This window comes from Knufia obscura (genome assembly GCF_036327395.1).
Source record: "Knufia obscura strain CCFEE 5817 isolate CBS 148926 chromosome Unknown scaffold_12, whole genome shotgun sequence".
Classification (NCBI taxonomy): domain Eukaryota; kingdom Fungi; phylum Ascomycota; class Eurotiomycetes; order Chaetothyriales; family Trichomeriaceae; genus Knufia; species Knufia obscura.
In genome coordinates, this window is record NW_027042698.1 from 84,130 (window position 1) to 110,795 (window position 26,666).

At 51.4% G+C, this 26,666-nt stretch overlaps 10 protein-coding genes and 1 non-coding gene across 11 annotated transcripts; 6 read left to right on the plus strand and 5 right to left on the minus strand.

The window, feature by feature from the left end:
• Positions 1-568: 568 nt before the first annotated feature.
• PMZ80_008783 (uncharacterized protein) lies at positions 569-2,542 on the plus strand (the record flags this gene model as incomplete). Its single annotated transcript, XM_064877182.1, has 1 exon — positions 569-2,542. The coding sequence occupies one exon, from the start codon at positions 569-571 to the stop codon at positions 2,540-2,542; it is 1,974 nt and encodes a 657-aa protein (XP_064726684.1).
• A 314-nt stretch (positions 2,543-2,856) lies between these two features.
• On the minus strand, positions 2,857-3,675 carry PMZ80_008784 (uncharacterized protein; the record flags this gene model as incomplete). Its single annotated transcript, XM_064877183.1, has 1 exon — positions 2,857-3,675. One exon carries the CDS (start codon positions 3,673-3,675, stop codon positions 2,857-2,859), a length of 819 nt encoding a protein of 272 aa, XP_064726685.1.
• An 856-nt stretch (positions 3,676-4,531) lies between these two features.
• Positions 4,532-6,352, plus strand: PMZ80_008785 (uncharacterized protein; the record flags this gene model as incomplete). The annotated part of the gene is made up of 1 exon (XM_064877184.1): positions 4,532-6,352. The coding sequence occupies one exon, from the start codon at positions 4,532-4,534 to the stop codon at positions 6,350-6,352; it is 1,821 nt and encodes a 606-aa protein (XP_064726686.1).
• Positions 6,353-6,938: 586 nt separating this feature from the next.
• PMZ80_008786 (uncharacterized protein) lies at positions 6,939-8,007 on the minus strand (the record flags this gene model as incomplete). The annotated part of the gene is made up of 2 exons (XM_064877185.1): positions 6,939-7,564; positions 7,617-8,007. 2 exons carry the CDS (start codon positions 8,005-8,007, stop codon positions 6,939-6,941), a joined length of 1,017 nt encoding a protein of 338 aa, XP_064726687.1.
• Positions 8,008-9,303: 1,296 nt separating this feature from the next.
• On the plus strand, positions 9,304-10,710 carry PMZ80_008787 (uncharacterized protein; the record flags this gene model as incomplete). The annotated part of the gene is made up of 1 exon (XM_064877186.1): positions 9,304-10,710. One exon carries the CDS (start codon positions 9,304-9,306, stop codon positions 10,708-10,710), a length of 1,407 nt encoding a protein of 468 aa, XP_064726688.1.
• Positions 10,711-12,796: 2,086 nt separating this feature from the next.
• PMZ80_008788 (uncharacterized protein) lies at positions 12,797-14,260 on the plus strand (the record flags this gene model as incomplete). Its single annotated transcript, XM_064877187.1, has 1 exon — positions 12,797-14,260. The coding sequence occupies one exon, from the start codon at positions 12,797-12,799 to the stop codon at positions 14,258-14,260; it is 1,464 nt and encodes a 487-aa protein (XP_064726689.1).
• A 296-nt stretch (positions 14,261-14,556) lies between these two features.
• Positions 14,557-15,138, minus strand: PMZ80_008789 (uncharacterized protein; the record flags this gene model as incomplete). The annotated part of the gene is made up of 1 exon (XM_064877188.1): positions 14,557-15,138. One exon carries the CDS (start codon positions 15,136-15,138, stop codon positions 14,557-14,559), a length of 582 nt encoding a protein of 193 aa, XP_064726690.1.
• A 1,516-nt stretch (positions 15,139-16,654) lies between these two features.
• Positions 16,655-16,735, plus strand: PMZ80_008790. Its single transcript has one exon. It is a non-coding gene; the product is annotated as a tRNA-Arg (tRNA).
• A 372-nt stretch (positions 16,736-17,107) lies between these two features.
• Positions 17,108-18,580, minus strand: PMZ80_008791 (uncharacterized protein; the record flags this gene model as incomplete). The annotated part of the gene is made up of 1 exon (XM_064877189.1): positions 17,108-18,580. One exon carries the CDS (start codon positions 18,578-18,580, stop codon positions 17,108-17,110), a length of 1,473 nt encoding a protein of 490 aa, XP_064726691.1.
• A 2,457-nt stretch (positions 18,581-21,037) lies between these two features.
• Positions 21,038-23,122, minus strand: PMZ80_008792 (uncharacterized protein; the record flags this gene model as incomplete). The annotated part of the gene is made up of 1 exon (XM_064877190.1): positions 21,038-23,122. One exon carries the CDS (start codon positions 23,120-23,122, stop codon positions 21,038-21,040), a length of 2,085 nt encoding a protein of 694 aa, XP_064726692.1.
• A 1,434-nt stretch (positions 23,123-24,556) lies between these two features.
• On the plus strand, positions 24,557-26,519 carry PMZ80_008793 (uncharacterized protein; the record flags this gene model as incomplete). The annotated part of the gene is made up of 2 exons (XM_064877191.1): positions 24,557-24,567; positions 24,614-26,519. 2 exons carry the CDS (start codon positions 24,557-24,559, stop codon positions 26,517-26,519), a joined length of 1,917 nt encoding a protein of 638 aa, XP_064726693.1.
• Between the last annotated feature and the right edge of the window lie 147 nt (positions 26,520-26,666).

Below are 26,666 nucleotides of genomic sequence, written 5' to 3' on the forward strand. Positions count from 1 at the left end.
CCGCATCGATTCTGGGGTTGCTGTTTTGTGTGACTGGCACTGTAGCACAGACATCCTTCAAGTTCCTACACTCGATGGATCAAGCAGACGATGTGCTTAATCATGGTCAAGAAATGCTCTTTTGAGTTGCGCAACGAGTATGAGCACGGAAAAAGACGCGGTTTATATTTCACCTCATCCCCAGCGCTGGGGTCCTCCTGGAGTGATAAGTACACACAATCCGAGTCGGGTTGCAGGCTCAATTTTCATTAGCTCTTCGATAGACCCCTGGTATTTTGGCTTGATATTGAAACGATCTGTTTGTTTACTTACCCTCGCACATCTTGGTGACAACACTATCCTCCACCCTCCATATTCCTCAAATATTGTACGATAGAACATTGTCACTCCTTTGTATCAGTCACTCCTTTCAACACGCAAGCTGCTTTGGAAAGATTATACCAGTCGGTGAGTCAATCGCTCCTTCCTCAACTATCAATTTCGCAAGTCTGACCATGAGAAACAGGTGTCTTTTGGACTACGCCACCCTCGAACTGTTATGATCCAATTCCATCTTGCGATCAGCTTGATGCTGATTGCGTCCATTCTTTCAGTGTCACTGACTGTGGCTGTCGATATCTCCCATGCACCATTGCACCTCGATCACCTGGAACTCGCTGTGCGAGACCACTCAAGTACACCAACCACCGCGACTCCAACTCTACCATGTGGTGAAGCAAATGGCACCGAGTTTGCAGGTTCAAACTCAAGGTGGACTATGCTTTGCGACATCGACTTCTTTGCACAAGACATATATCCCTTCCTCCTGGCCAAGTCTTTCGAGAGTTGTCTGAAGTACTGCGAGGAGTACAACGACGAGCACGGTGAAGGCAAGTGCGCAGGCTTCCTCTTTGCGCCCGATCGTTCCAACCTCGACAATGACTGCTACCTCAAAAGTTCCCTAAATGATGCAATCTACCCATCAACCCTCCACCTTCTCGGCGCAAGTCTGCTTCCAAGCACTGCAGCTTCTACCGTCATATCTCCGATTTCTCCAGCCACAGAGTCGTCTGCGGCAACCACTTCGATCACCGAAAGCATAGTAACACCGCCACTACTTCCCACGCCGTCGACTGAGCCGACGGACTCGGAGAAGAGCCCAGCACAAGGAGGCCCAGTGGCTTTGGGAAGAGTGCCTACCGTCACGAACTCTACGTACTTAGGTACTTCCGTTGACGAGGTGGCCTCTCAATATGTTAGTCATGCCCCTGAAAAACCACAACAGCTTTCAGGAGATATGCTCGAGGCAGGCATCAACCTTGATCTCATCACAGACTATCCATTGGCCTCAGATACCGGCACCTGGACTGCTGATGACTCTCCTACGCACGACCTGGCAGAGATGACTGTCACCCCTCGCCTGTCTCGAGACGGCGGCAGAGGCGGCAACATCAATGGAACAAACGTCTTCATATTTTGTGATACTTCGACTTATGGTGAGGACAAAAATCCAATATTCGGTTATCTGAATGGATTCGTCTCTAGCAGCGTTGCCGTTGATGAGAGTATGAACGCCCTCGATGGAGGCTCCCTCAGTCTCATCAACTCCCTTGGGCAGTGGCAAGACGACGTTGGGCGTATGCGTGGGTGGGTGCCAATGACAACTGGAGAGGAGGCGTTCAACACTGCTATTTCTGGTCAAGGTTACCGCTATGCCGTCTGGCCAAATTCGAGTCCGATCTCTCTGAACGACACTCATGCAATCATCTATGCGCCGCTTGTGTATCTTGAAGTTGATATGCAAGACCAGTCTAGTCCTAGATATACTAGTCTGGGCAATACTTTGCTTCTCATTTCAATAGATCCTGCTTATGGTCCTCACGCGGATAGACTCCAGAACCAGTTCTTCACAAAAGACGAGGTCAACTGGGGTTCGCTTGGTGGTATTCGAGGCTGGAGCGCAAATGGTCAAGAGTCTATGGACGGTGACGTTTACGTATTTGGTCAAGCTGAGACCGGCATCCTCTTAGGCAAAGTCGCCGCTTCTAAATTCAGCGACCGCGATGAGTACGCGTATTGGAACGGCGAGTCTTGGTCCAACGAGATGCCTCCAGCAACATCAACCTCAAACGCCTTCATGATCGACCAACCGGTAATGAATATGGATCTGATCTATTCACCGGCTCACAAGACATTCATCATGATATATCTCACCCCACAGGCTGACAACACTTTCTACTATCGTTACCTTGTGGGTAAGGATAACTCTACGTTGACTATCAATCCACCAGGGCAGCAAGGAGGGGATATTGAGTACGTTGAGAACCTCATCACCAACGTCTGGTCTGAGCAGCACGTCTTGTTCACCGTTCCTACTCCTGAGCGCGGCTATGCCTATGCTGGCGGTATGCACGCCGGTTATTTCGGCACTGACGATATCACAAATGGAGGCACAAAGATGCTCTGTACTTGGACCGAGCACACCGAAGTTGACCCAGAAAAGCCAGACAGTGGCTATGCGCACAAGAGCCAGATCATCGAACTGGGTTGGCTGGACGGATAACTTTCAATGGTGTCGTTGAAGTAACTCATGGCTGGACACCAGATAACTGCTTTCCACGACGGACAACCTTGCTTATTATAACAACTATAGTGCTCGTATGCCATCGAGGATAAGCGATGATGATTGTCACGCGATACGAAGTACAATGATTTATGACTGCTTGCACATGAGCTGTTGAACAATAACATGGACTTGGAAGAAAAATGCAGTATTCTACCATCGACAAGGTCATTTCCACCATCGTTGGAGTACACTGGCGTACTCCCGAGTGTGCAAACGTCACTGAATCTACCTGTGCCAGAACGGCTTCCGGATCAAGCCTGATTTGCAGGTCGCTGAACGCGTTTCTTCCCACGCATATTTTCCGGCTCCCAAACCATAGCCGCCCAACTTATACCCTTCCCTTTGCCTTGTCCCAAGTCGAGCTCCTTCAGCACGTCATCCTCCTTCTCAGGACGCATATCCACTCTACTCACCTCCCTGAACCCAGTACTGAGGTAGAGCTTCTCACCAGTAACCGTAGCGATCAATATTAGTGGTACTCTATGTTCCCTCGCACGCTCAAAACCCCACTGCAACGTCATCTTACCTACACCCCGCCTCCTAAAGTCCGGATGCGTGCCCAGAAGCTCAAGCGCCCAGTGCTGACCACCTACCCTCTGCCTCTCCTCTTCCGGCAACCCTTCCAGATAGGGCTGCAGCAGCTTTCCCATATCCACATCTAGCGTGCGCCGAAGGTGTTGCTCCGCAGCCTGATCACAGCTCCTATTCAGACCAAAGAGCTTCGCATAACGACCATAACAATCCAGCGCAAACCGCTCAAACCAATTACCTAACCAGCCTCCCCTCACCGGCTTCTGATGCCCATCAACAGTCGTGGTGTAGCAGCAGTACCCCAAAATTACCTCCTGTCCAGTCCAGTCGGAGTCATTTGCGTCGGAAACAGCGAGCAATAGCAGCTCGCCTCTGTACCATCTGATCTTTGTGCGGTAGAGGGAGTACGAGAAGTACGAGTCCGGGTATTTGTCTCTGTGGGGCGCCATGTAGTTCGTGCTCTCGTCATTCCACATGGACCTGCCGTTGACGCGAGCGAAGTCGTGAAGATCCTTTTGCTCGACGGGGCGGATGTGCATGGTGGGGGGTTATGCTGCTTTGGCTCGGTGATTGCCGCCAGTGTTGTGGGAGTGCTGATTGTCCCGGGTGTAGTCAGGGAATGTCCTGTTCTTATGAGGCCTGTTGTGTCAGTAGTATACCCCTGGAATTGAGCAAGCTATACTATGAAGAAAGAGAGCCGGATATGGTATTATAGACACTTCCTGAGAGCCTTGTGGTGACTCAGAAAGGCAGCAGTATTCCGCATCGTCTCGTTTCTGGCGGGACGCCTTAGGGCCCAGACCAGTTGATAATTGCAGACGCCATCAAGACACCACCCTGGACCTCATTTGACGCCGCAACTCCGCGCACAGAGTTCTATAGCATGGATCGTCAGCTACAAGAGAGTAGAGAGGTGTGTCAGATTAGTCAGGATTATTCCTGCCTCTCGAAAGAAGATGCCGTAGAACTCCGTCGCGCCGAGCCGCCTAGTTTCTAGGGGGCAACGGTAGGTCAAGATCACGGGCGCACCCCTGGAGAACATGCCGAGGACCCCCGGAGTTGACCGCCATGGACCTGTGGACTAGTAGCTATCAACCCACAACCATCATTACCAACGTGTTCACCAATGTTCGAGTTCCGAATGCCTCAAGCTGGACTCTGAAGCGGCCGCCCAGCCCTGAACAATAGACCACTGTGCGCGCCGGTGTGAAGTTGTTAGCATCTATGACGATGACCACGAGAACAGCTTCGGTGAACGGCGCGAACGTAGCGGTCAAGCTCTGATTTTATTTAGTGCTCGCGAGTTCGGTCATCGTTCGATGCTATATGTAGTTCTCTGCAACTTGCATACTTATTGGTACGAAAAGTGAAGGTGTTGAGACACTTCTTTCCGGCATGGGTCGGCCATTGAAATGGCAAGCCAGCCCGGTGATGCAAAAGATTGTAGCTCAGAACCGACAAGGCAGAGACCAAGAGCCACTTCATTGGCTTGAACTGCAGAATGCAGAACGGTATGCGTGGCAAGAAGCTCGCGGAAAAAAAGGAACGTATTACCGATACCAGGGCGTCGTTGAGAACTTGTTTGACTGTGACGGCGAGCTGTGGTGTGGCAGAGCTGACCTGCATCAGAATGTTCGTCTCGAGGTTAGGACAGCACTGAACGACGAGGAACTCCGCGACAGGATCACTTTAGCATGGACGGTGATGCGGCACAGTCATGTCTTGCTCAGCTCTAAGAGTATACAGCAGCATGAGGTCCTCTCGGGGGCGCCATCCAGGCGATGGACTGACAGATGCTTTGTGTATGACTGTCCCCAATCGACATCGGACGCTATAGCTGAGACTCGTGAACAAGTCGTGTTTGTGGCGGATCACTATCCAGACCTTGACACGAAGCAGTTCTTCCATCATATCATGAACACGGCGAGAGCGATCCATTCGAATGAAGCACTTTCGAAGCTCTACATCATGCCGTTCACAAGGACAGACAGAGCAACAGTGTTACTGCATTTTATACCAATACTTGCACACCAAATCACTGATGGCCTAACCACTTTCCGGTGGAACAACCACTTTGCACAGATCATGAATCACACTCGGAAGGAATTGACCACGAAACTCGATGCCCTCTTTGACCCCGAAGCGGACGTCATGAACCGGCTACCACCAGCACAAGAAGCACTCTATCCAATCCGCTCTTACACCCCCGCCCGCGAACGCTGGCATTGGCTTCTAACACGCATCCTCCGACACGTCCGCATCCCACCCCCAGCCACCTTCCAGAACCCTCTAACACGAGACCAACCGCTCGCAAAAGCCCAGGCATTCCCACCACTCTACGACAAAGTCCTCTCCTACAGCCAAACACCACCCCTCAACGCCGGCAACATCTCCGCCGACCTCTACGGCCGCTCAGTAACAAACATGCGCCGCCTCTGCAAAGAGGCCGGCATAAGCATCGGCAGCGGCTGCTTTACCTTAGTCGCAATGGTAATGATGGATTTCGAAGAACGGCGACATCCCGACACAGCACTATCCGCGCGTCTGCCCTTCGTCGGTTCCTTCCCTGTCAATCCTCGCCCTTTCCTGTCCGGCAAGCCAACGACAGGCGAGGAGAACAGCTGTATGCTCGCCTTCAGCGATGGTGTGACGCTTCCTTTTCTGCTTCGTGATCTCGATTTTGCGGGGCGTTTCAGGTTGCTTGGACGGTTGGCGCATAGGCAGCTACGGCAGTACCAGAAGCGGAAGAGGAGTGTGGAGGAGGAGGTCCACCTCGGCTCGAGGAGTCCAAGTCAGCTTATCCCTGCGTTATTCTGCTCAACGCTGGAACGCATGGAGGGGCGGATGGATGAAGGAATGAAAGCCGGCGTGAATGTGCAAGGTGCGTACCCAGCTAGAGCTAGCCCGACGCTCGCAACATGTGGTATTAGCTCTGTGGGAGACGTGAGTGCGATCCTTACGCCGCCGAAGGTGAATCTGGATGAGGATTTGCCGGAAGGAAAAGACATGGTGGCTGAGTTCAAGGGTATGGCGAGTGTTGTGAGACCACGAGATGGGGAGTTCCTGGTGGGTGCTATTGGGGATCCGGAGCATTTGGGGTTTCTGGCTGCGTATGATGCGAATGCTATTGATCCGGCGAGGGCGGCTGAGTGGAAGCGATTGATGGAGAAGATGCTAGATCGGGATGTGTTTGGTGAGGTGCAGGCGAAGCTTTGAGGGGGATTGTTTGGGAGTAGTTCTGGTTTTGAACCAGTTTTGAACTGGTTTTTGAGCTGAATTAGGAGAAGTCCGGTTCTTTCTAGGGATATGGAGAGTACGACCAACATACAGTAGTATAACCTTATCTGGGTCTACTCCGGAGCTCGTGGTATTCAGCTACATCTTCTTGTATCAACCATGGACGCTATTGTCTGTAGCCATGTGGTCGGCAGCGCGGTGGAAGCACTGGCGCACTCCAGGAGAGTAAAATCCCAGGATCAGAATCCTGTTGCAGCAGTCGGAGTTCTTGGCTAACTGTAGTGAGTCTGAGTTGGATGACGTGCTGGTCTACATTGGCCAAAGCATGGGAAGATACGACATAGCCGCCGAGAATACATGCCACATCAAATGTCGACTCAAGATAATGTTCGAGGCGAAAGCGATGGAACAAGAAATATGGGACAATACATCATCAGGAGGTGTGACGAGGCAATTCATAAGGAACAATAGGATTTAAAACCATGTGCCTATGCAATGCATAACATTAAGTACATAACTTCGTAGCTAGGTATACACTATATCGCCGTAACTGGTGTCAAGGTGCTCATTTCATGAAGCCAGGCTTGCCATCACCGTTGGCGTCAACTCGAGGGTTGAGCTTATCCATCATGCTTGGCTTGTGCTGCTGAGTGTTGTTGCCAACACCACCAACGCCGGAATCGGGACGTCGATCTGAAGAGCCAATGGAACCAAGAGTGCTGGAGCCAGTGTTTGCGCCGGTGTGGTGACCAGAGTGGCTGCCAGTCAGACCAGTGCCGCGAGTACGTCGCTTCTCCTCGTCGCTGCTGGAGCTGCTGGAGCTGCCAGACCTATGGCGGCCACCGGCGAGACCGGCTCCGGCACCAGCACCAGCCAAGCCAGCACCAGCACCCATACCAGTGTGGGTACCTGAGTGAGAGCCATGGTGTCCCGGAAGAACCTTCTCAATGGTAGTGGACAACTTCTCGTTGTATGGTCTTGGTGCACCGTCATACTCCTCGTGGGTATGGCTCTTGCTACCACTAATGATGCCGCCTGCTTGTTTGAATTCGTCGAGCGACTTCATCGGCAGAGCCGACATACCGTGGTGCTGTGCTGAGCCGTGGTGAACCTCGTGGATGGGCACGGTGGTGTGCACTACCTCGGGCTGAAGAGTCTCCTTGTGGATGACTGGCTGAACTGTCTCGTGTACTAGTGAGAAGTTAGCGAGGGTTACTATATTACCGAAGGTAATGGGTCTTACCATGGTGGTGAACATGTTCTCCGGCAACTGTTGGAGCGGCAGAAGTGGAATAACTAGTCTGATGTGTGGTTGAGGTGTTCTGGAACTGGCCAAGCTCGGCAGAGACTCGTTGCTTGGTCTCGGCTTCGTTGTCATGTCTGAATTCACGCTCAACTTGGGGGACGATGTTGTGACGGTGCTGCTCAGGTAGTCGTTCCTTGTGTGCTACTGGTTGGACTGTAGTGTGGTAGTGATCCTGGTGAACCTCTCGGTCGATGGCTTCTTGGGTCTCTTCATGTCTGTGTGGCTTGATGGTCTCCGACACGACAGCTGGGTTGACGTACTCATCAACGTCCGTCTTGTGCCCAGTACGGGACGTGATCTTGTTGACGGCGGCTCTTGCGGCGTCCATATTGAATAATTTGGTGGTAGTGGTTATGCGTGAAATATGTTGATAGTAGTAATATCAAAGTTTGATGATGGAGAGTAAATCTGACAGAAATGCTTGAGGACGAGGGGCACTTTGTACCTCTGAGATGCTGTAGTCACACCAGTGAGGATGTGATATCATACCCAAAACACTTGGTTTTGCTCACACCGTCATCGATGATCAGCTACCCATAGTGTCACGAATGGCGTACTCCATAAAATGGGTAGGCACGTTTCGGTCGCCTGCCATCATCATGGGCCACGGTGGAGAATTGCAAGCGAATCGATTGGCGTTATCCGATCTTCAGATCTCGCCAAACAGGAAAATTGCTTCGCTTGTCGTTGATAGTTCATGGCAGCTCGCAAGAATCACGGCCAGCCCGATGTCCTTCTGGACGACGGTCCAAGGGCTCGCTGCCTGCTTCCGTCCTCCGAACATTCCTCGCTTCCTGAACTCCCATGTACCTAGCCATGGGAAACTCACGTCTCGGTCACACTTGTATCGCTCAACGTGTTCACACCTTCGAGACTAAGTTATTTTGTCGTCATCTTCCTCCTTAGTGAGACCTTCTGAAATGGGGCAGTCCCTCCAGTCGCTACCGCGTTGAAATAACACAAACAGCTCAAGTGGGTTCATGATAGTAGGAATTAAGATCCGATAGATGAGCCGCAGCCACACTTCGTCCGTGCAAGAAAACAGGCCGTGCATGGGCCATACCGTCGTTCAATGTTGCCTCTTCTGTTGTCGAAGCAAAATGGACTGACGTAAATAGTGAGCTGTGGAAAACACCACTAACTATTTCTGACCTAGCGTGTCTGTAAGAAGCTAAATGCTAATGCATCTTTGGACCGTTCGTGAACGCTTCTGGCGCTTGCCATCATCTCACAGCGGCCAGACTCTGAAGGTTGCCGCTTCAGGCACATCTGGATGCAGGGTTTGACCAGGAACGCCCACATTTCGATCGCTAGCGATTCGGTTCTGCGCCTGGAGTGCTGTGCTGTGGCTTGTTCGTCTCCTTTCTCTCGACACGTCAAAGTTTTGAGGGTTTGCCGGTTCACGTGTAGACGACCAATCCGACCAATCAGCTGATTCGTAGCGCGACACACTGGCAGGGCAGGCGAAATTCTTAGAAATTCTTAGTTTGCTGCAGATGACGCCAGACATGCTCTGTGTCATTCTTTGTGCACCCGAGCAGTACAACATGTACTCGTACTGCGGCCCTATGAACGCTGGCTGGCAGCAGCGCGATTGAGCTTCAGTTGAGCTTCGATTAAGCTAATGGCCGGCCTCGTAAGCAGGATCAAGGAGAAAGTCCACCACCGTAGATCAGACAGTGGGAGCTCTGCAACAAGTTCGCCTAGGAACGATCACGATGATTCCAGAGTGACTGGCACGGCAACACCAGGCTCACCGTCGACGCCTGATCGTCTCCGGACGAACCCCCGCGTCTCACTCGAGAGTTCTGCCTTCCATGTTACGTCCTCAGGAGGAGCAAGGTCGCATGAAGCAGCGCAAGATCCCTACCAAACTGCGTACGCCGATAGAAATGCAGCTAACCAATCCATAAGGGTTGTGAGCGCGGGCAATCACGGGGCAGCACCCACGCAGCATGGCGATGGAAAAGAGTTAGGAAGAAGTGGAATGTCACCTATGACCGGCAGACTCCATCAGAAGGGCACAAGTCGCGAAGAGCAGCAAGCGGCTATCAGCGATATCGTGCCTGGAAGAGAGTCCTCGAAGCATGCCGTGACCGGTTCTCCCGGTCGACACCAATACTCAACTTCCCAAGGCAGTGGTGTTGTCCCTCCACGAAAGCCTTTGAGCGACGGGTCGGCCTCCGACCAGCGAAGGCGATCTGGCGTTGGCTCCAAGCAGATTTCTGCTGGCCTGCCAGCTGAGACGGGTCTGCAGCAAGCTTTTGAGCCTGGTCCGTCCAGCAGAGCAATCGACGGGCACGAACCCAGCAGCCAACCTTCCACCTCTACAGGCGCTCGATTGGCGGCTCCGTTTCGGGAAGAATCTTTTTCGCTGAACGGCGTTTCGGGTCAGGCTACGAACGAAAACACTGGTGTCACGTACAGCGAGGAACACGCACCTGGAGGCCTCAATGCTAAGCCTCTGCCGCGACTCCCGTCCAATAAGTTGGGAGATGACGGTCACTTGGCTTCGGACGCCCAGCTTGCCCAAGAGTATCTGTCAACGGATCGAGATAGGCACATGGCGGAAAAAGAGAAAGCAAGAGCTGTCAATTCGGGCCACCTGAACCTTCCTCCTGGCTTCAATCTGCGAGATACTGAGGAGACCTCTGTTACGGAGGAACAACGACCTGCAGTTGTCCACGAGACAATCATCAAAGAGAGAACCGAGATTGTGCAAGAAGCTATCACCCGCGACATCCACATTCACCACTACTACACGTACCTTCAACCTGTGAGGGTTGTTGAGGTACTTCCTGCGAGACATTATTTCCTTGACCTGCAGACAGGCACGAAGACCGAGGTTCTTCCACCGCCCGGCTGGCAGATGCCAGTCAGCATGGCACCAGTTGTGCCAGACACTAGCATGGTCAAAGCCACAACTCGTCACTATCTTGTCGACGAAGAACATCCTCATGGTGTTTTGGAGTCACCCCCTTTGAAGCACGAGCAAGGTCATGACAATTTGAGGCAGCAAGCAGTTGGTTAGCACATTTGAAGTGCCTTGTGTGATCTGTACGGAGGACAGAACGGGACATTGTCTTACAACATTGTTGTGGAGTTGGTGGACCAGGTCTGCGAAGATTGTAACACCATTGTTAAATATTGATATCTAATACACTACTTGTGAGAATTATGCCAGAACCGGCCATCAAGGCACTTCGCACATTGTGACCGAGTCCAGGCTTTTCTGATAGGGCACAGACCCTGCACTAGAATCTTCGCTATGCAGAAAGATCAACGAAGCGTGCATCTTTTCATTGTCCACCCACGTTTCTGGGGAGGACCCCCTTTGTCCTTCGAAGCACATCGATCATTGACTGCGCCTCACTAATTTGACTGTCATCCTTTATATCTATGACCACAGTCTATGGGTTACTCGGGCGCACTCAAAGACAAGTTCAACCGTCCCCTATGCATCTTCACGTTCATACACCAATCCATCACGATTCTCCCAGTATTGGGGTATGCGGCGAGGAAGTCCCTCTTTCTCTCTACTGGCATGCGGTGGATCTGTGGGCCGCTGGGCACACCCCAGACAGCATCGTTGTGCATATCGTTGCCACTAACAATATTTCCAACGTCGAATGGTTACGCAACATTGTGCAAAACATCGTTTACAATCAGGAACTGATACATCAAGAATCGCTCCTGACTCCCACAAATAATATGACTCGGTCCCATAGTCGGCCAGAAGCACGCCGTCATTCCAGGATACTGAATGTTGGCGAGCTGGACGACTTGCATGTGGCCCATATGGTGGCGGAGAAAAAGGAGAAGGAGCGAGCCGGTCTACGACACCTGCTTTCGAAGCTTGGGTGAGTGAAGTAGGTGACAGATACCTCAAATCTGGCACTGCAACACCCGGATCCAGGCCACCTCGCCTGCAACTTGTTCTTCCTTTAAGTGCCGAATTGTTCTCAGTCCGATATATCAGCAACCTAGTCAGTCCGTCTGCACCTTCTGGTCATACTTCCAGCTCGCTCTACTAATTATCACCGCCGAGCATCGACTTTGAATAGGTGCAGAGCTTGCTATCTCGGCCTAAATCATCCTCCGGACGGAACCTGGACATGTCAATGCTCTGATTCCGTCGCAAAGAGCGAACATCAGACGATTACCGAATCCAGGACGGAGCCCGATGCGGGCACCTATACCTCGTCCCTAGCACAGAAACTCGTGTGTGCTTTCGTGAGCACACTACCTGTTGTCCAGGGTCTACTTTTGACCACGTTAACCTTCCAGCCGGAGTGAATCTGTGCATCGGCGCAAAGCATGTGTTGCATGGACGAACTCCCATAGTATTGGTTGCTTAGTCTGCGATCCCGAATCATTAGGAGACGAGCCAGTTGGGAGGAACAAAAAGCTTGGATACCAACTTCACATTATAGCAATACTCCGAGATATGATACCTAGGAGGAATACAATAACATGCTATCTCTTTTCTGTTCTGAGTTCACAGCCTTGATGTTGACTAACGTCGCCGCAGTGTCCAGACACTGTGCACTGATGCTGCTTCGCCAGAAGATGAAATTGCTGCCATTCACACACCGTGAAACGTACTTTTGTCGGGGGAAAATTACTAGCGAGAGCATTCGTGGGCCGCAACACCTGGTTTGAAGCGCATGCTGTCGGCTCTCCTAGCTATCGTGGAAGCCTGATCGAGCTGAGCGAGCTTCGCGCTGTATGTCAACGTGACCGGCTCACCGGATGTATGCACAAGTAACGAGGACTGGTGTACTCCCCAAGTATGAGCTTCAAGTATAATAAACGCCTCGTAGACTCGCGAACCGTGCGATTCTGATCTCACGATGTCGATAGGTATCCTCCTGATAATTACTCCTTACGAGTACTGGCGTCCCCCCGGTATTGAGGTAAGCGACCAGCTTGATAATCCGCATGGATATGACCAGCATTCTTGGCTATTATGGACCCGAAAGCTTCGCTTCCCAAAATCCTGGTGCCTGAAACCGATATCACCCCACCAGGCGTGCGATAAGCTTCATCCTAATGCTTTCGGACCTTCCTGACAGTAAGTGATCAGGCAGCACCATTCTGAGTAGTATCGCAACAACATGACGAAGAACACTATATCTCGTCGCAATCAGGATGTCTCTGACTACCTCAGACAGACTTCAATTAGCGACGCGCAACAGACGCCGACTACAGAGGAAGCTGGATCGAAAACACCAGCAGACCCGGCACTGCTCGCTCAACAATTGGCATCAGAATCGTCTTGGGCAGAACGATACGTGCCAACAACACCAGGCGAGTCCGTCATGACGCCGAGCGCTTCTTCTGTCGCTGGTAACAGCGAGGCACCGCCTAGCAGGATTGGGGTAGGTGAGAATGACTATATTACACCGGACGATGCGCCTCCAACATATGAGCTAGCTACAAGCGAGTCGGGTGTGCGAAGCCCGACTGGTGGCCCTCAAGCATCTGCGTGGCAATCCCGTGGACCGACGCAACAATCATCGCAGCCACGACCTCACGAGCTGCTTGATACCTCTTCGCAACCACAGTCAAACCAGTCAGGTCCCACACAACCAATGGAGCAGCGACCATTCATTCCTCATCGACGATATTCTAGACATGAAACATCAAGTTCTATCACCGGCCCATTCACTTTGCACGATAGTCTCGACCTAAGCACGACTTCTGGGAGTATTTCCATCAACCTCGACGTTAAGCCAGGTCCCAACCCAGCTATCCTCAAGCTGAAATCCAACAGCGGAAGCATTCATGTGGACGACAAGCAATGCGACAATGCACGTTCGCGCCGCAATTTGCGGACTAGCAACAGGCAGGAGCGTGGACCGGGGCTTCTATCCTCCATCTTTGGGTGGAGGGCACGTCCGGCCGAGGTAGAAGCACCTCCAATGCCATATACTGATGATCCGAGGAAGCAAGCTGGTCAAGCACCTCATGAGCAGCAAGTCCAGCAATTGTCCGCCGCGGAAGACGCCGAGGAACAATTCACGGCTAGGGTCATCCACGCCACAATTGAGACATCAAGTGGAAGTGTCATGGCACATCTCGTACTAACAGCCGGATCCGACACCAGGATCAACACCTCGTCAGGCAGCATCAATCTCCGCCTTGTGACCTCTGGTTCCGGTGCTGGAGGTCGGCAGATGTCCAAGCTCGAAATGGAAGATTCGCGTAACGCTCAGCTTGCGAGCACAAGAGATCTCAGCAGTAGTATCAGTACACAGTCCGGGTCAGGCTCGACAAATATCAATATCAGCACTGGTTTTACTGATACCTCAAACGGCGCTATCGTAAGCGCGTGTCGCGCCTCCCACAGGGTCATAAACTCTGGAAGTGTGAACGCTCACTATCCGAGAGAGTGGATGGGGCTTGTCCATGCCAGTTGTGGCGGTGGTGGTAGTGCAAGAGTCTCAGGCTTTGGCCTGGAATATGACAAGAGAGGCAATTATGAGGTGTACGCTTGGAGAGGAGTTGATGATCCAGATTTGAACAAGGCGGTCGAGGTCCGTTGTGACGGCGGTGGTAGTGTTGGCTTTTATTGCTAAGGTGACGCGACCGTCCTGGCATGAACAGAGTCCAGCTGCAGGGCTTTCGCCTGGAACAGCAGTTTTGAGGGCATACGCACATAGCAGGGTTGTGCTGTTGTTCTGTATAGTCGTAATGAGATCTTTTGTCGACCTTTGCTTGTTTCATGTAGCTGTTTGAGCCACCAGCGACCTCGCGGAATACAACCAGACACGAGTCCCCGTTGATCCATGTCTCGGTTCCGCTCAATCAATCTCCTTGCCGTGCGTACCGTCCTCTGTGACATGAAGAAGCACGACAATCAACCATGCCCTGCTCATTTTCTGCCGTCTTTCGCATCTTTCCTCGCCAATATCGAAGCAATGACCTCCTCGATCTCTTCATCTGCCTCCTGCTCTGTTTTTCCCTTTCCGTCAACACCCAGACCTCCTCTTATCATCTTCCGCGCATCGGCCAGGCTGTTCAGATCCATGTACCACAACGTTCCTCCGGTTGCCATCATCGCAACACTCAAGACGTTGATCGTTGCAATGTTCAGTGCCTCGACAGCCTCGAATGCGCCGTTGACGTTTTTCGACTGTTCAACATTGTGCGCAGGCGCATCACTGTAAAATGCAGCTTTCGATGCTAACCTCCGCCTGTTGAGTGATCGTCTTGTGGCTATCACCGAGAGGCCAAAGAATGCGACACCAGCTGCGAAGATGAGTTTATTGCGCCTGCGGCCTTGTTCTTGGATTTTCGCATATTCTGATGCTGAGACCGTGTCGTCAGAAGTGATTGGTTCCACGGCTTTCGTGGATGGTGATGGCTCTTCAAGGAGACGCTTTTCATGTGGTCGGATCGAGTCCGCTGGAGGTGGGAATCTCAAGCCTGAAAATAAGGAAGTGAACCAAGACATTGTACAAGATTTGAAGAAAACGAAAGGACAGACGCTACAACGCTCGAATCAATTTAGTTATATATGCAGCCGAAGGAAACAGCTACTTTGCGCTGAAAGATGCATCCGTGGAAAGTCCTCCGGTTCTTATCAGCACGTGCCGATAAGTGGGACGCGTCGCGTGTCGAATCTAAGCGCCCCGGAGTATCGCCCCCGAAGCCCTCTTCTGGCGGAGAACCGACTCTGCCGGAACAGACTGGTGTGTCAGACATAAGACTGAACAACACAAGAGCTTTTCGTCAGTGAGGAGTCTCCCTCCGTGTTGGTCTTGGTAATGATTCGGGTTCTGCACTTTAGGAGAGGGTGGGGCGCTCCTGAGTACAGCTCGGGGAGCTAATCAACCAGCTTGATTTTCTGCTCGAAGGCGCTCCTCAGCCTCTGAGCCGGCTTCCTATCCTCGGCTTACGATTGACTCGTGTCACCATGGCCTGGTTCATCAAAACGGGGGCAAGGATATGCAACCAATGCTAGCATCCTGGCACGCTCCTCGCACTCCTCGCATAGCACTGTTGTTCCTTCTGCTCAACCATCGGCTTTGAGGCAGCTATACCTTGCTCGGTTCATCACTCCACTATACGACTTGTCCGCTTTACGCAGCTCACACCTTCTGCTCGTATAGCAAAACCGGTTCACATGACCTGGCATTGCACTATACCATACGGTATAAGTCTCATATCTAGCTGTAAGTCGATATACCCAGCTATTTATCCTCGCGTGCAGCACCTGCAGCATGACGACCGCCTCGATAAACGTCATACGGGGCACTTGATGCTGTCCAGCAGTCGTTTCTCGAGGCTCATACCTTCTGCATGGCGAACTCACAGATGAATGTGCATTCGGCATCCTTCAGCTCCCTGGAGTTCGATGAATTCGATCTCTTCGACGGCATCCGACGCCAGAGAATGCGACAAGCACTTGGCGTGTTCGTATATCCGGGAGGACCCCCAGATCGCTTCATATCCTCAGCCAGCGACAACATCTGAATCTTGACTGCCAGCTGAGCAGCAGTCCCCCAGTTTCGACTTGCTTTCCTCCACGCATTTCTACCACAAAGCATCTGTCGAGATCCTGCGGACTGGGCTCCGTCTCTTGCCCGACCCTGCAATGGTCACACAGCATATCTGCCATCCTCAAGCCTCAAATCGCACCGGAGAGAGTGATTGTGAGAACCGATTCCCCATATCCTGGACTGCAGTGCAATGTGTCATTTGCCGAACGTGTATCGCATTCGATTATCGGTAGCAAGTGTTGTATCTTGGTCCACGCTTGGGGGATCACGGCCAGAATCGGCATTGGCGAATTGACTAGGATCTTGCCAAGGATGACGTTGGTTATGTGCGATACTGTTTGAAATTAGTGCTCAAATCCGCACACAGATTTATCAGATACTGGTCAGCCCTAATACGGCTTTCCAAGAGTGTCCCCGCTCTGCTGGCGTAGGTACTATCTCTGCTATCCTTTAGGTAGATTCTAATCGACTCTGCAGGCAATGGTAGCGCGCCAGACTTCTAAACGAAGTCACATCTGGAGGCTGTGGGTTCGAGTCCCACGCAGAGTGCTCCTCAATTTTTGCTCCAACCCACGAGCACGATTCATTTTTACCGTTTTTAAGGGCTTGCCTATGACCCTTTTGTGGCCAGCGTCAGCAGCACTGTCAAGGAAATCATAGCAGCCTATCAATGGCTACATGGTAGAGCTATGAGCCTAGCTGTTGAGACCCATTACAGGCAGGTAGTACAAGGTCCGGCCTAGTACAACAACTTGGAAAAGGGGTCATTATCGGACATGCAGGGTAACGATGAGATACAGGACACAAAATGTGTCTGTAGAAGAAGGCTTCTGATGAATCGTATGCAACATCAGTAGGTATCTATGGGTCGACTCTGAGCATTGTCCGTGCATTGTTCGTCCGGTGTTCCAAGATAGTTCATTACATCCCCTCTTCATTCAAACCCGGTATCTCCCTCCTCCAGACCTTCATCGGCATAGGACCAACATGCATGTTCATAGTCTCCAGTCTCGTAACCTCAAACCCCGGACTCGGTAACGCGAACTCATACCGGTGCACCAGACTGGCAATAAGTACAGTCTGCTCGAGATAGGAGATATTCCGTCCGATACATCCCCTGGCACCAGCACTGAAAGCCAGGAAATACGGCTGCAGTTTCTTGCCAGCTTCGCCTAACCATCGCTCCGGGATGTACTTCCGGGGCTCAGGGAAGATATTGAGGTCGTTGTGTACCACTAGCGCAGACATGCTGACAGAGACGCCACCGGCGATAAATTGGTCCATAAGCTGCAGTCCTTCCGGGGGTGTGACACGGCCGAGGTTCTGCGTAGTTGGTGAAACGATCCGTAGAGACTCGTCGAGGCATGCTCGGAGGTATGGTAGATTCTTGACGCTGTCATACGGTGCAATGACCTCTTCCGGGTCAAGAGCCCGATCAACTTCGTCACGTAATTTGGCGAGGATGTCTGGGTGCTTCAGGAGATGGAGCATCACGTTTGCGATGGCGATGGCGGTAGTCGTGCTGCCAGCATTGAGCATAATGTTCATTTCCGCATCGATTTCGCCCAATTCGAGGTTGTTCGGTCGTCCGGCCTTGTCTTCCATGAGGGCTTGGAAGAAGTCGTCGTACTTCTCACCGCGTTGGTAGGCTTCAAGCCGCTTTTGTGTCCGTCTCAGGTGGATTCCTTCCCAGTTCTTAGCGGCTTTGGCGCCACGTCTGTAGATGCCTCCAGTATATGATGAGAGCTTATCCAGGATTTTAAAGTAGTCGTAAGAATGTACGATGAGAGAAGTCTTTTGGTTCGTGGTGTAGAGGCTGTCCCGGAATGGGGCTGTAAAAGTGGTACCGTCGGTGTTGACGGCGTCGCACATATCGTCTCCTCGGTCCAGGAACCCAAGCTTTTCTGACATACCAATGTCTGCAATTGCTTCTATTGTGAAGAAGTTGGTCCACATTCGATAGTCAACTATTAGATCCCGAGGATCGGGCAGCCTCTGGTCTTTCGGAAGTGGTGCAGTGCAGCGTTTGTCGAATTGAGCAATGAGTCGCTCCACCTTGTCTGCCACCTTATACTCCCATTCCTCCAGGTTCTTGATTGCATAAGCGGATGCCATGATCTTCCGCTTTTGTGCATGATGAGGCTTATCAACCACGTCAGCGAGATGGAAGTGGGTGGCTGCTTGAATAAGGTATGAAGTGTCTTTGTTGCACTTCGTGCCATGGCCGTAAATGTATTTGATAGCCTCAGGATCGGAGTACGACAGGTGATTTGGGCCTATCCGGAGTACTCCTTTGCCTGTTTCTCTGTGACGCTTGAGCACATATTCCGATCTCTGGCCGCTATGAGCGACCATGATGAACGGTATATTGGTCAGTCCTGAGAAGAGTGACATATTTGTAAACCTCCTCAATTGCTTAGGGTCGCGAAAATAGCTGAAGAGTCGCCACGATAGGGACGCGAAAACAGTGACCGCTGCCACAGAGGCCCATAACATCCATAGGGACAACATGACGCCGATATTGATGAAGTCGAAGACGAGACCAGAACCGGAGTGTGGTAACCGGGAGCGACAAGGCTAGAATGTTGAGACTTTCGTGAAGCCATGACCTGAAGTCGTTATATCCATGCTGCAGTGGTAGAGTCTTAGCATTTGTCCAGGGTAGGAGCACCACTGGCAGTTCCGCAACACTCTGTATCATACCCGACTAGATCGGGCTTTCATGCTTGCAAAACGGTCCGCATGCATGCCCAGATCTGCAAAGAAACTTTTGCACTTCATTCGCCGGTAATTCGCTGCGTGTCTAGAAAAGGAAGAAACTATGCGAGCATGTCTGAGAATTGTTGCCAAGCCCGTAGCCATTCTTGTTCTGGAAAGCAACTCGGAAAGCTAACTTCCCGTCAGCTGGAGAAGCACATAGCCCTGGGCCCGACCAGGCATTCTTTCTCCGAATCTTTCATCTTTGCGTCTCGTCGATGCAGCATTTCGCCGCGAACACGGACTTAGCCGCATGCTTGTCAGCTGTCTCGATTCACTATTCGCTAGGAGAGCACTCTCAACAAAGCGTCATCTGAACTGCTGGAGCACGTGTGGCCTGGTAGATCTGCTGTACGAGGCCGTGTAGCAATTGAAAACGTGGGTAGCGAGAGGGTCGGGAAAGAGCATCATATGAATGTTGAGCCTTGTGTGCACACCGTGAATGCATTGCGGTCTGAAGAGTCTTGCTGATAGAACACATGCCGAAGCTGTAATATACGAGAGGTGGCCATGTGTCGGCACCGATTCGAATGGATATGGGAACCTATCAGTCACAAACCTCGTAGAAAACATATAGTGACCGAGCTGAGCTATCAGTGCTGCCATGAAAATGGGTCGCTTGCACGTAACACTATGCCAAGGCCTGACAAGAACATAATGAGGTCAAGATGCAGATGCAAGACGTGCTATCAGTATAAGAGGAGGAAGAAGAGTTACTATACCGTGCCCAGAGACACAAAGCACCCTCGTAGAGCATACGGCGAAACTGGGCCGTCAGGTATCCAGCACCCATTTGATGTCGGGGTGTGCGCAACAGAACGACGAAGCGCTGAGCAATGGTGTTCTTTGAGGATGCAGGTACCGACAATAGCACGAGGATGAACCTCGAGGCCAGGCCATTTGTAGGCCTAGAACCGACGCTTGAAGGGGACATCGACTTGATGGAGTAGCCGTATATCAAGCATCTTCACTAGATTCTGCAGACCTGTACATACCCTTACCGTTCTGCGTTGAGGTTCTCCTTGGGCTATACCACGCCTGTACAAGTACAAGATACACAGGGCTCCTTCAGGGAGATACTCAGGAGCTAGCCGTTCACCTCACAGGAGTAGGAGCACATCTCGAAAGATGCTCGCGACACTGCTTGTATGAACCGAAATGTTCCCTGCTCATCTTTCTCGTAGCTTCAAGCTCCGTTTTGTGTAGAATGTTGGAACGAGAACAGCGCCAGGCTTTTCTAGGACTAGAGGGGACCGGAGGGATCTGACCGCTTCAAATCGTCCATCTATCGTGATATTCATTATTGGTGCACGGTCTTGGCATAAGATAAAATATGGGAAAGTCCTGCGAAGACCTAGAGAACATGTACTGGCCAATAAGAAGATACGGATTGATTCCCCGACAAGGCTAGCTAGTAGCCTACCACTTAACGCGTCGTCTAACGCGTTATCTGACATGCCGTAGTTCGGTATATCCTTTAACTTGAACCATCAGCAATTGTTCGCAAGACTTTCCCATAATTTTATCTTATGCCAAGACCGTGCACCAATAATGAATATCACGATAAATGCTCGTTTCAGGTTTTAGGTTTGCTGTGGAGCTCATAGCAGATTGAGAGGCTCTTGTATCAAGCATTCGACCGAGTCGAGCTTCGAGGCTTTCGCAATTGGAAACGGAATAATTGCGAAGGAACCGGAGGCAGTTTCGTCCACGAAGTACGGGATCATCAACCCGATTCTGCGCATGCTCAGAGGTCAGGTTGGGGCATGCAGCGCTTGCGTCTCGTTATCGACGACTAGAAAAGTTATCGAAAGCCATAAGTAGTCGAGATATCTAGGAGTGGAACAGAGTGAAATGCAGCTTGGTACGCTTGAACCCGACTACTGACTCAGCAGAAGATCCACACCAGCGATTTGACTCCTTCAGCGTACGGAGCATAATAGATGATTTATATCACTGCATGAACATCCTACAACGCAACGCTCCTCTAAAGCGTGCTCGCCATTTCTGATGTTAGAAGTCTTACTGATGCTAGCGAGAAAGAAAGATCTATTCGTGTCTATGCCATTGCCAGAAATCAAATGCTTCTGAGCCCTAGCCCCAGACATCCTCCTGCCACCTCCTGCCCCGCTTCATGCTATCCATCCAGGCTTTAGCGTCGGCATCATTGATCCGCTGGTACTCCTTTACTGCATTGACAACTGCTCGTCCGGCAGTTTTGGCCATGATCGTACTTCCACAGAAGTAAAGATTGCCTTCCTGCTCGCAGAGCATCCTCACGACGCGTTCCTTGACGTCCTGCTCCGCGAGTCTATCCTGAACGAAGCACTTCTTCTGACCCGGGACACGTGAGAAGGCGGATACAACCTCGAGCTTGGTTTTCAGCGGCCCATTCTGTAGCTCTTCGATTTCGGTGTTGTACAGGTAGTCTTGATCGGGACTTCGGCAACCGAAAAGTAGTAGAACTGGGCCGATCTCCTTATTGCTGATCTGAGTCATCTGAGCACGTTCTTGCAAAAAGCCACGGAAAGGCGCGATACCGGTGCCAGCTGCAACAAGGACAATGGGAGTCTTATGCAGAAAGGGCATCTTGAACGTTGAACGACGAACGTGTGAGTAGATAGATGGGGTCTCATTGGTATCAAGCGAAGAGAGATACGAGGTAGATAGGCCTGCAATGCATATTGCCGGATTTGTGAGGAGCTCGCTTGTTGATATTGCGACCGTGATAGACATCTGGCGGGGAGACGTCATCGAGGAGCTAGAGATTGAGTAGTACCTAGGTGCCATCGGTCGCAGCGACTCAATGACGAAGGCAAGCGGTAGCTGATGCCAATTGGCGCTTGTATCGCGAAGCAGTGCGTACTCAAGTAAACGGCCAAAGGTAAGGTGGTGTTGTGAGACAAATGTGGCGTAAGCAGACTTCGTGCTGAGGTTTTGCAAGCAGAGTTTTATTGTATTGGTGGGAGCCAGATGAGCGAGATTGGAGATAGTGTCTCGAGATACTGGCGCAGAGATCTCGAGATAGTGTCGGAACAATGCTGCGATGGTAGTATGCTTCGGAATCCTAAGCTCATCTTCAGCATTCACTGCGGCAACGGATACAAGCTTTTCTCTTTTCTGAGACAAGCCCAATACTGCAACCAGGCGCTCAACGTCGCCGGAAGAGTTGGTAGGCCAGACTGCAAGGTGATCTCCGGTCTTGTACTTGATCTGTGCATGAGCTCGGATGTCGATTTCAAGGTGCAAGCAGCCCCTTCCAGTACTCCCAGCACCTGTGAGCGCCCTGACAGTCTTCACTGGGAGCTTCTGAACGGTACTATAGTCTCGAGCTGTTTTTCGCGGGAGCCTCAACGGCAGTGGCTCACCACTCTGCAGACTGGACTGGGCAGAATCACTCAACTCACTGATCGAGATGGTGGGCACGTAGCTTGCAACGTGTGTCTCCAAGCCGAGTTTGTACTGGAACATAGAAAACAAGTCGTCTCTCCAACATACAAAGTCCTCCTCGGTACCACTATTGGCATCATCTGCTTTCCCAACAGGCAACAGCGGCGTAGCGAAAAGCCTGTCGAGACATTGCACCACATCCTCAACAACTTTGTTGTAGTAGACGTAGGTGCTGTTTCCTAAGCCAAAAGCTGCGTAGCGAATGTGAGGAACCGGCTCAGACCTCTTTCGAATCCAATCCAGGAATTCTGTCGCGTTATCACTGGGATCCCCCTCGCCGTAGGTTGACAGCAAGAACATGACGATCTTGTCATCAGTGATCTGAGCAATAGTATCCGGATCGTAATCAGATAGGTCGGCCACAATGACATTCATCCCGAAACGTCGATTGCAGTCTCGGGCAAGGCGGTTAGCGAACCCTTCGGCAGTTCCCGACTGAGATCCCCAGAAAATGACAGCATCCTTGTTTTCCTGCGATAGTCGTTGCGCGATGTCTCTATTCCTATCGTCCCTAGTGATAGTGCCGAACAGTTCCTGCGGTCGCTCATAAAGTTTGTAGAGGTAGGGATCTGATTTTGCCCAGATTCTACCGTGGGTCACGTAGCCCACGGCACCGATAAGCAACAGCAGCAGGACAATATAGTCCTCGAGGCCCAGCTTGACTCCAAATGATCGTAGTTGCACAAACGTGGCGATGTCAACGTGCTGAGCGAATGGTGTCCTGTCCATCTTGCCGTTGGAAAGGTATACTTCAGCTGTCAGTTCGAGCTGAATGGTGCTTATGCGTGCTGCTTTCGTATGAAATTAAAGAGATCTTCCGATTGTGATCTGACCGAGCTCGTGTTACAGCCCGCGAGCGAAGTATGTGCTACATGATCGTGGAAACCTTGCCATAAGCAGCGCCCCAGATATCTACTCAATACCCGGGGCACGATGGTTGTAAGAGCTGTGTAAGAAAATTAGCTTTAAAAGATATGTGGAGCTTACCGTCGGCGTAATGCCGAAAGTAGTAAATTTGGAACGAGCTTCCAGAACCTTTCTTTCGGAGAAGCCTTCCGCTCCAACGTAATTTCTCATATGCATACGAGTTACAGAAATCCCGAACGGCAGAGGCATGCGGTGCGGTCGAGAAGAGCTCACACCTAGCGTGGCAAATAAGTCACTGTGCTAGGTCTTACCAGGCGGAGAATGATGCAAAGAGCGGACATCGTAGGCGACACGTTTTTGAGGTCGGAGCGGATCGTGCTGCGCGTTTTGCATACAGTCGATAGTTGATGCTCGTTGGGACCATAGCCAGGGCTGGTTGTTCGGCTCGTGAGCGAAATTTGTCGTTGTTGTGAAGATAGTGCTCATGAATATTATGCACGACTTCTCCTACGCTCACCAAACCTTGAGAAACACTCGATTTTGCAAGATTGGATTTCGAGGATATCTGCCGTCACAGGTCGGTGTAAAACAAACTAGTTGTGAAGTAGCAGATCTGAAGATGTTCCCGGTAGCACATTTCGTGACTGGCTCGATTTGATGCATTGTTTTGGCAGCTCACAGCATGAGGAAGAGGTCACCGTTGATACTCCAGCGTGCAATCTTCCCTATTCTATACGATACCATTTGCGAAGAGAGATTCGACCTTCGAAATTTGCAACGAGTAGCTTCATGTTAGTCAGCAATAACAAACCTAGCGGCAGCGGCACGTGATTCGTTGGAGGAAGTTGATTTCGAATAGCTGTCCAATCTTTGAAACCTAGCAATCATACTCCAAGAATCAAAGCTTTGTACGTTTGAGCTTGCGGACCAAAGTATGCGGAGGTATCAATACCCAAATATCCCTGGTCAAGCATTGTGATGGCTAGAGATCAACGATCATGTACCATAAGGTCGAGCTTTCTGAGTAGTGGCGCAACTACCAGGTACGTCGACTGGTATCATCCGCTCGGGGTCAATTGGATGTTAAGATTGAGCACTCACAGGCGGCATGCTATCTGAGCAGGCCGTTGACCAAAGGTAGGATATGTCTGAAGCCGGACAAATTAGCAATGCTGCAGTATCGTCCAGAAATACAACACGAAAGGAAAGAACACCGCGCAAATCTGGCGACCTCAAACCTTGTGAAAGGTGCAAAGCCCAGCATTTAAAATGTATCTACAACGCTGATAGCTCTAAATGCCAGCGATGTGAGCGCGCAGACCACGAATGCATAAGAAGCACTAGAAAAATCAGATTTCGTGATGTGCAAGTATCAAAATTGCGAAATAACCGCAAGAGCGCTCGAAACGCAACTAGTGGCCCCGAAAACCGAATTCTGACCTTTGTGGACGCTACGAAAGGCTCCTCGAAGGAACATGGGGATGGTAGTCCCGACGGTGCACTCCAGACAGAGACGGAGAATATGCTTGATGACACCTCAATCGCCACCCAGACAGGCGAAGATACTCCGGCAATAACATCACAGACAGGCATACAGCTGCTGTCCTCCGCTGAGCCGAAGCACATGGCATTTGCGACTGGCGAAACATTTCAGGCCATGCCAGATGAATCCCAGGGTCCGAACGTAACAACCAAGAACCGTGCATTGCAACAGAGTCAGGAACCTCTTCCGCATCTGCTGCCGACACCCCCTGCGCACAATCTGTTTGCACCGAACATTGAGTACGATAGTCTTGGCCTCGCAAGAGCGAGCTCGGATCGCCTATCAGCGACGTCCTTTGGTAGCTCTCCCCGACGATGGATCGGGACCATAGCGGCCACGCGGTTTCTTGACCAGATGGTCAAGCCGCCGTCGGCAGGTACGTCAAAAGAGGCGCAGAAGTATCAAGAGACAGTGCTCTTGCGTTATTTTCACGAGGAACTGGCACCTTGGTTTGACTTGTGCGACCCCGACCGGCATTTCACTTTCGTTTTGCCACGAAGAGCACGAGAAGCTGGTCCTTTGCGCAGTGCGATCTTGACTATCTCAGCGAGGAACCTTTTCCGGGTCAGGAAGTTCCGATCGGCTACGGGTATCGTTGAATGGAAAGGCCGCCTGCTACCAGATCTGAACGAGGAGTTCGCAATGCCATACCACAACGACTGCATTCGGGACCTGCTTCAACTGAGTATGGACCCGAAGAAACTGCATGATGAGACACTGTTAGCAACCGTGGTTCTTCTTCGTACTGACGAGGAAATGGGCATGAACATCCAGGGTGAGGAGGAAGATCAGCAACTGTTCCTCAAGATTGGCAGCATGTTTGTCGATGCACAGACACCAAAGTACCTTGCACTACCGCACAGCTCGCCGGAAGTCTTCCATCCTTCCGTTGATGAAGACATTGTGCATTCGAGCACAGCACCTCCCCCAAATCAGACAGAGATTGAGCTAGGCGCCAGTGGATTGCGACAGGCCTGCTTTTGGATCGCCTTCAGACAGGATTTGCACGCCGCATTCCTTAAGCAGCAGCCTGTGAGTTTTCCCCTCTCGCGGTGTGAAGCATTTCGCCAGCTCCACCCTGCAACAGATGCTATATGGACGAACCGACTGATAACGCTTTGCGCTGATGTGCTCGAATTCTGTTATGGATCAGATAGTGTCGATGCCAAAATTGCACCTGCATACACCGATCAACACCAATGGCGAGCGCTTCGATCTCGTGAAGAAGGCCTCTGTGCGCTACTACCTGCCACCTTCGAGCCAACATATTGCAGCGAACCAAACTTGGCTCTAGGTAGTGTATTTCCAGAGATATGGTACCTTGAGCCGTGCCATGTCATTGGTACAACTTACGTCGAGCTCGCGCGCATGCTGCTAGAAGTATTTAACCCCACGAGACCCAAATTGGGGCATGGCTTTCTAGTAGCTACTAATCGGTTCATATCTTCAACGAAGAAGATTCTGTTCAGGTTATGTGGCATCGCACTGAGCAACGATCATTGTCCGCCGAGCCTGATCAATGCCTGCCTCGGGATCTCAATGTTCGGCGAGTACTTCGAAGCCCCAGCGGAGCAAGATGCTCTCCTTGGTGTGCTAGCTCTAATGAACGATCGCTATGCTTATCCGACAAGCCAGATCGCAAATGCACTCCAACATGCATGGTCCAACAACAAGGAAGAATCAACGGTTTCCGGTGATAACCTGGAGCTGGCGTGATTGGCTGCAATACATACATGGTCGAAGCAAAAGTATCGTGTTGTCGCTTCTCGCCACTGGGATCGTGCCCGCCTCGCTTAAGCAGTGTTCTGGAAGCCGTCAAAAGCCGACAATGCTTCGTGGTCGCAAGCTTTTGGCCGAATCGGG